General features: G+C 48.6%; 2 protein-coding genes across 2 annotated transcripts; one reads left to right on the top strand and one right to left on the bottom strand.

Moving 5' to 3' along the window:
* The first annotated feature begins 1,010 nt into the window (after positions 1 to 1,010).
* LOC130516079 (proteasome subunit alpha type-6) lies at positions 1,011 to 3,582 on the top strand. The gene is made up of 7 exons (XM_057016863.1): positions 1,011 to 1,172; positions 1,853 to 1,947; positions 2,044 to 2,125; positions 2,398 to 2,553; positions 2,631 to 2,809; positions 3,138 to 3,232; positions 3,403 to 3,582. The coding sequence occupies exons 1-7, from the start codon at positions 1,097 to 1,099 to the stop codon at positions 3,458 to 3,460; spliced, it is 741 nt and encodes a 246-aa protein (XP_056872843.1). The 5' UTR covers positions 1,011 to 1,096; the 3' UTR covers positions 3,461 to 3,582.
* An 823-nt stretch (positions 3,583 to 4,405) lies between these two features.
* On the bottom strand, positions 4,406 to 6,565 carry LOC130516078 (NF-kappa-B inhibitor alpha-like). Its single transcript, XM_057016862.1, has 6 exons — positions 6,278 to 6,565; positions 5,717 to 5,822; positions 5,421 to 5,628; positions 5,238 to 5,326; positions 4,891 to 5,151; positions 4,406 to 4,801 (listed from the first exon to the last, which is right to left on the bottom strand). Exons 1-6 carry the CDS (start codon positions 6,514 to 6,516, stop codon positions 4,772 to 4,774), a joined length of 933 nt encoding a protein of 310 aa, XP_056872842.1. The 5' UTR covers positions 6,517 to 6,565; the 3' UTR covers positions 4,406 to 4,771.
* Between the last annotated feature and the right edge of the window lie 1,014 nt (positions 6,566 to 7,579).

Raw genomic sequence — 7,579 nt, 5'->3', positions numbered from 1 at the left:
ACAAATTCAGATCTTATGTTGCACAAATGTGAGATTGTGTAACATATCAGCTCGTTTAATGTTTAAATTTGCTTTTTCCCTGACATAAAGGAAAATCCTTGGTTAATTAATGCTGGCGCGTCTCCCTTCATGTGTTCTTGAGAGACATTTTGTTCAAACAGCCTGTGGAATATTTACTCTCCACAGTTTCATTGCTTTGTTGCGTCTGTCACATGCACACGCTGGAATTCAGTGGAATTCATGCACGTGCCACCTTGTGCTAATTCCAAGTTTCTTTTAAAACATGTTTTACTGCATTACATGTGAGAATAGAATGCAGATAAGAACTGTCACATTAATAAAATGCATTTAATACGAATTTGGCTGCAGAATTCTAACTTTATTCAGCAACTAACTCTCAAATTTGCCTTTCTGTGAACCACTTTACAAGTAAATAATGTTAACATAGTTCAGACTTTTAGTTGTCTCCTTCATAATTTAAACACCATCTGTAAAATATGTTTATAGCACAACCTGGTAAACGACTGTAAAAATAACCGCACACACTGTATTTATTAAGTTATTACCCTCACTTGCTGCTTCTTTTGCACTTCTGGTTAGATGCTAAACTGCATTTTGTTGCTCTGTACCTGTACATGTGCAATAACAATAAAGTTGAATCTAATCTAATCTAATAATGCAATTAGTTGGGATGAAAGATGAACTGTTTAAACATAAATACACAAAATTTCAAACAGACCAGGCTCATTTTCAAGGTATAATGTGACAGTTGTCACTCTGTACACGCACGTGCATCACTTATAGACACTGAAGTCTCATCAGTTGAGCATCTTTAAGCAGCTTCGTTTTATGTCGGCTATTCTTCTTTCAACAATCTACAAAAGCGGTGACACAAACTCTCCCTGTCATCACAGCCGATGGGTTGAAATCGTTTAGATTGAATGCACACCTGTGGTCCTCACGTTGTCATGGAAGAGGCTTCACCCCGCACCGGAAATAGATCCGCCGTGACCTCCGCATCAGTTTTACTTCCGGGTGGGAATATTAACGCGTGAAGTTTTTGGACCGATCTGTTTCTGGAAAAGAAGCTGGAAAGATGTCCCGAGGATCGAGTGCGGGGTTTGATCGTCATATAACCATCTTTTCCCCCGAAGGAAGACTCTACCAAGTTGGTCAGTGTTTTGATTCTTTTAGGAAAAGAAGCCGGCTCGATGGCTTATTTGTTTGCTAGCTAGCTAAATGCTCTGTCATGGTTCGCCTAGCTCGGTTTTAGCTGATTTGCACCGCTGCGACAAAGTGAAAGTATTAAGAAGACAACAAATGAAAGAAAGAGTTTACCTACACCAGCCATTGTGTTGGGGATAATTGGCCTTGACTTTAATTAAGAAATTAGTGCAAATCGAAACAGTTGTTTGGCTAGTAGGCTAGCTAGCATCGTTAGCTTTTCTGTCAACTGAGCTGATTCATGTCGAAAATGTCAATAAATAATTAAGTGGGAGGCTCTAATTTCGGTCATTGTAGTTCAACCTTGCTTTTCATTCCAAGTAGCCATGGTTTTGGTTGCATCCGCCTTCCCTATGTCAGTGATGTGCATTAAATGGAAGTGGTCCACTGTTCATTCACCAGGTAGCAAATGTTTGGATCCTGGGAGTTTTGCAGTATGCATTGTCTGCATTTCAAGTTTTCATTAACCTGGCCACTTGTGTAAGTTTCAAAGCTTTACAAAAGCAAACAGCCTGTGTTCTGTCCCTTCGTTAGTCAGATGACACCAGAGGAAATTGATTAAATTTCCCCCATCAGACAGCTAATTCCCTGCATGGATGGAGTGTGAACGTCTTTAACTCTCTTACAGAATATGCGTTTAAGGCCATAAACCAAGGTGGGCTCACGTCAGTAGCTGTGAGGGGGAAAGACTGTGCGGTCGTTGTTACACAGAAGAAAGTACCGGTGAGTGTTTGTCCGTGCACGTGTACTGAACAGCACAGTTGTCAAATGAATGCATTCAGAACAACCCTGTCTTCCTTCTCTTCCTCTCTTGAATAGGACAAGCTTCTCGACGCCGCCACAGTGACCCACCTCTTCAGAATCACAGATAATATCGGATGTGTAATGTCTGGGATGACAGGTGAGACGTGGGCATTTAAATTTAGTGTCACGACGATGCTGGTCTACTTTTACCCGTGTGATTCTTCACACCAGAGCATAAATATCACCTTTAGATGCTTTTAGACTGGGGAAAAAAAACAGAGGCGGCAGATGAAACTCTCATCTTTAGGGCCGGGTGAGACAGGCACTCGGTTATTCTGTAAAGAGTCCGCAGGGACTTGTTGCCAGCTTTGTCAACCTTGATATGCAATGAAAATACCAGTAATTAACGATAACTCTCGTCACCAACAGCTGACAGCAGATCGCAAGTCCAGCGAGCTCGTTACGAGGCCGCCAACTGGCAGTACAAGTACGGTTATGAGATTCCAGTGGACATGCTCTGTAAGAGAATCGCCGACATCTCTCAGGTGTACACGCAGAATGCTGAAATGCGACCACTGGGTTGTTGTAAGTGTGCAGTTGCACTCTTCCGTGTGTGTCACCACGGCGGACGTAACCCTGACGCCGCTCTGCGTGGCCTGCAGGTATGATCGTGATCGGCATCGACGAGGAGTACGGCCCGCAGGTGTACAAGTGTGACCCCGCCGGCTACTACTGCGGCTTCAAGGCCACCGCCGCCGGAGTCAAGCAGACGGAAGCCACCAGCTTCCTGGAGAAGAAAGTGAAAAAGAAATTGGATTGGACCTTCGAGCAAACTGTTGAGGTAAAGACGGGGTTGTCTGTGAGCAGGAAGTCCTTCTGAAGTCCTTTGAGGGCCTGTTTTTCTGAACTCTGACACGGTTAGAGGCAGGAATGTACCAGTAGACTCCCACTATGTTGCTAACGGTGCCAAACAGTCTGCGCTTTGGCACATGTGACTTCTTCTACTGGCTATGACTAGGGAAGTAAATATCTACTCCTGAAGCGGTGGTGGGCCTGAATGCGGGGGGGGGGGTGATTGGACAAAAGCAGCAAAGCTGGTTAAAACCTGCAGGGGTGGTTTGATGATGGCGTGGAAACTAAACCTCTTCCCATTATTCCTGCTCCGTCAGACGGCCATCTCCTGTCTGTCAACCGTTCTCTCCATTGACTTCAAGCCTTCTGAGCTGGAGGTGGGCGTCATCACAACTCAGGACCCAAAGTTCAGGTAAATAAGAGCTGCGAAACAGTCGCGCCCTGTAGAAATACTGAACGTCTCGTTTTGTTGAGCTGCTGAGGCCAGAAAAATATTGGAATTGACGACTGTACAGAGGGACTTTGATAAAAGAATAACATATTGCTGACTTGGACCTTTTCTTTTCAATTTCTGTCCTCCAGGATTCTGACAGAGACTGAAGTGGACACCCACCTCATGGCGCTGGCAGAGCGAGACTGAAGGGGTGGAGCTTGTTGGCGTATAGGTTAGAGCATGATGGGATATGCGGTCCCCAGATGGAGGTTCAACCTTGTGTGCTGTACTGTTTCATTGTACAATAAAAACATTTTTGTTGAGTAAAATGTCTCCGCGGCTGCTTATTTGGGCTCCAGCTTCAGTTGTGATCTGTCACGAGCAGCCGAGTCGGGGGTGTTGATGGGAACCAGAGAAGCGTTTCCTGTTGTGGCTCCGTATCCACGGTCACGTGACCTGCTGAGGTTTGCTCACTCCACGTTTGACCTGTTTTTTCTCACTCGGTGTCAGAAATAGATTTCCTCCGTACCCCTGTAAGAAAGCGCACCTGAAGGCTGCGCTCATGGTGCTCAGGTTCAAATCCTCACCTGGAAAATTCCCCCGTATCTTGTTTACGGGTCGGATCCTGTAATCGTGACACTCCGGTCCAGCTTTACCTCATCCTGGGAATCACTGAGCTGGTTTATGAGGGGAATCCTGTCTGTGTATCACCTGATTACGCCGCATGAGTCAGCAGATCGTTTAACAGACCTGCTAAAAGCATGTTTGTGTGACACAAGCGTGTAATTCTCTATCCATTAATCGGGACAGGCTGTGAGTGTACACATTGAGTAAACTGGGGAATTCTGTGTTTTCCAGGCTGCTCCAGTCCTTCCTCGTGTTCTCTGATCTAAAACAATCTTCACGCACGTGCCAGGTACCATATAGTGGCGATATCAGAGGGGGGCGGGGCATCTAGAGAACATTGTGTTCCACTGGTGCCTTTCAGGGACTTTCAGCGACGTGACTCAGAGCAGGTGACCCGAGCCTCACCAGGAAATCCCAGAACGTTCCGCGTCGTTCTTTCAGAAGCCGTGACTCTTTTCCTCCCCGTGACTGAGAAATGATGCGTTAAAACACTCGCTGAGGAGGAAGTGACACTTCAGCCGGCAGTTTATCCTCATAAATTTCTTTATTCTTGATTTTCCTATTAATAGTGTTTAAATTTACACAAGTACAAAAATAATAAAGCTCTGTATTTACAGTATGTTACACATGCCTGGTATATACACATCAATATATATGATATATAATATCATCTATACAGTATAAAGGGCTCTTGCTGTACAATAGCTTCTTCGGTGCAGGCCAGTGTGACCTTTGACCACACGGGCGCCGTCTCCGTCCCCGTCTGCGGCGCCCTGGGCTCAGACCTGGGTGCAGGTGCTGACGCCTTCCCTTCATGCGGGGCCGTTGCCGGGCAACCCTTTAGCAGCTCTTCTGCCTGTTGAGACCACCAGGAGAGGGCGTGACCTCCATCTACTTCCCAAACTTTATGTCGTCGTACATCTGCGGGTAAGAAAGGGGAAAATGTCAGGAAACGGTGGTTTAAAGGGCGGTTTGGATGCTCGGGGGTCAGCGGTGACCCGGTTACACACCTCGTCTTCCGATGTGTCCAGGTCGTCCATGTCGCTCTCGTCTGATTCGCTGTCGGGCAGCTCCCTCAGCTCCTGCGCCGTCTTCTCGTACAGCTCGCAGCGGATCTCTTCGCTCTGGCGGCCGTAGGTGAGGTGGTACGGCGTGAAGCCGCCGTAGTTGAAGCAGTTGACGTTGGCACCGAGGCCGAGCAGACAGCGGACCAGCGACGGGTTCTGAAGGTCGACCGCCAGGTGGAGTGATGTGCGGCCACCGCACTGTTCCTGCAAACAAGAAGGTTGACGTCAGCTGGGGCTCCTCTGAGGCGCTTCCACGCAGGAAGGCGAAACCAGCGGGCAACGGCGTTTACCTGAGCGTTGATGTCTGCGCCGAGGCGAACCAGGCTTTCCACCAAAGAAATGTAGCCGTTAATGGATGCCAAGTGGAGACAGTTGTGTCCTGGAGCGAGGAAAAATAGGCCCAAGTTAGAGAAACCAAGAACCCATTAAAGCGGATGGGATTTGCTTTCGGGGAGCTTTGATGGGATAATTACCACTGTAGTTGGGAAAGGACAAGAGCGAGGTCAGGTGGCGGCTGCAGTTCTGGGTGATGACGCCGAAACAGGCGAGGGAGCCTCTCTTGCAGGCGATGTGAAGGGCCGTGTTACCGCTGTTGTCCACCAGCCGCGGGTCGGCGCCGGCCTTCAGGAGCTTGTCGACCAGCTGCGGCTGATCTGTGATGACTGCGAGGTGCAGTGCAGTCTGGGTAAAAAAAAGAAGAAAAGCATCGCGTTAGCACCTTTACAGAAACTCCGAGCCTGAGCCGAATCACTTTGGGCCCAGTCAGTACCTGTCTCTGGTGGTTCTGCACGTTGAGGAAGGGGTGATGTCGGGAGCTTTTGATCATCTGGTGGGCGTGATCCGTGGCTTCATGAATGATGGCCAGGTGGAGGAGCCTGAGAGACAAAACGGGCAAAGGTTAGATTAAAACGTCTTCATTTTATTTTGAGTCGTTTTGGGATTTATTTAGTTTTTAGTTTTTCGTGACACAGGTGAAGGAAACGGTTCCAGCAGGAACAGAGAGAACAAAGCCCGAGCAGTGGAGCGTTTCGCAACACCGGACTTTTGCTGGGTTATTTCCACCAGTTGTGGTTTGACACATCTGACGCTTTATCAGTCCCTGGCGCGCTGCCAGGGACTTTCCTGAACTTGCACAGTGGCTTTAAGCTCCGCCCAGGCTGCGCGCCGAGCCCGCGCACGCGCGCCGAGTTAAAGGCCTCTTGTTTTCATGCAGCTTTTCCTTCCTGCTCCTGCAGCTTTTCACCATTCCTGCGCGCTCCGCGGCGCTTTTACGCGCAGGGACCTTTGCAAAACGCGCCGCTACACTTGAAGCTACTAAAGTTCCACTTACGTGTCACCGTCGTCGGTCACCACAGCCCTCCAAGACTCGTACTCCTCCGGGAGGACCTCGACATTGCTCACGCTCATGTCCTCAAAGTTGTTCACCAGCTCTTCCTCCTTCAGGGAGTCCAGGCCGCTGTCAAAGCGGTCCTCCTGGCTGGGCAACATTTTCCCGTGTTTGGGTCCCATGCTGTCGTGGTTATTATAATCCATCTGGTTGTGGTGAGAAGAGACTCTGTGCTCGTCCATGAGGCTGACTGTGTCGCTCGGGAGGTCGGGTCAGAATGCTGGAGCCCAGCGAGGCGCGCTGTCTTTCAGTGCTCCGGGGTGGGCGGAGCCTCGACGGGGATTTCCAGCTTACTTATCTTCGAAAAAGCAAAGGGAAATCACACCAAGCTGTGCTTTTGTGAAAGAAATCCCCCCCTGCAAAAAAGCACATCAGAATGAAAACTTGTAGTTTCCTATTAGGTGCATTTGTGATGTCGGTTTGGGGACAGGTTAATTAATGGCATCAATGAATGAGATGACACACATGCATGAATGAGGAGGACACGCCGCAGAATTCCCTCCTGCACTGGGGGAAATTATCACCAAAGTTGCACATCTGTAACCCATTTGCTCTGGAACACCAGTTTAAATCCACTCATTCAAGATCAGAATCTGCTCCCCGACCCTCGGATCAGAAGCTCTGCCAGTAACCCTGCAGCGTAGGGGCCAGCGGGGGTCACGTCCGAGCAGCTCCGGGGGCCCGGGGGTCTTCAGCTCAGGCTCCTCAGGAGGATGTCGGAACACCTGAGTGAGTGGAGCTGTTCACGTTCAGTTCTATACACCATCATCGTGGGGGGCCGGTGAGGGATGTCTGGATGGGAATAAACCACAAACATGAACTCCTGCAGCTTTATTTAAATAAAGTTTCAAGTGTTTCCTGGCTGGAACATCGCAGACAGAACTGGACTCAAACCGGCCCCAGCCAGAAGACAGTCCAGAACAAACCACCTGTCCGCCTGCGGCATGGGCTCAGTTCTTTATTCATGGGAGGGAATTCAATGTAACATTCCAGCGTGGCTGGAAAAACGCGTATTGGTGATCGGCACACCTCTTCCATGCTTGTGCTGTATGCAAATGTGTGATTTACATGTTCACTCACGACTGCCTGTCTGCAGGCTATTCCTGATCGGACTTCAAACATGTTTTTTTTTTAGTTCAAGCATTCCAACAAAGCTTGCTTCCCTGCCTTTGAAACATTCAAACCTGTTTTACAGGAGCCTATTTTTGTCTCAAATCCCCCATTTTAGGCAGAGTGGATGTGAAA

This window comes from Takifugu flavidus, chromosome 19 (genome assembly GCF_003711565.1).
Source record: "Takifugu flavidus isolate HTHZ2018 chromosome 19, ASM371156v2, whole genome shotgun sequence".
Classification (NCBI taxonomy): domain Eukaryota; kingdom Metazoa; phylum Chordata; class Actinopteri; order Tetraodontiformes; family Tetraodontidae; genus Takifugu; species Takifugu flavidus.
This window is presented reverse-complemented; position numbering and strand designations above follow the sequence as displayed.

Excerpts from the sequence above, each read along its gene's own strand:
- LOC130516079 (XM_057016863.1), top strand. The coding sequence starts at position 1,097 with ATGTCCCGAGGATCGAGTGCGGGGTTTGATCGTCATATAACCATCTTT. Across the intron at positions 1,948-2,043 it reads TTACACAGAAGAAAGTACCG|GACAAGCTTCTCGACGCCGC; the intron begins GTGAGTGTTTGT and ends TCTCTTGAATAG. Across the intron at positions 2,554-2,630 it reads AATGCGACCACTGGGTTGTT|GTATGATCGTGATCGGCATC; the intron begins GTAAGTGTGCAG and ends CGTGGCCTGCAG.
- LOC130516078 (XM_057016862.1), bottom strand. The coding sequence starts at position 6,516 with ATGGACGAGCACAGAGTCTCTTCTCACCACAACCAGATGGATTATAAT. Across the intron at positions 5,823-6,277 it reads GTGACCGACGACGGTGACAC|GCTCCTCCACCTGGCCATCA; the intron begins GTAAGTGGAACT and ends TTTGTCTCTCAG. Across the intron at positions 5,152-5,237 it reads GCGCAGACATCAACGCTCAG|GAACAGTGCGGTGGCCGCAC; the intron begins GTAAACGCCGTT and ends TCTTGTTTGCAG.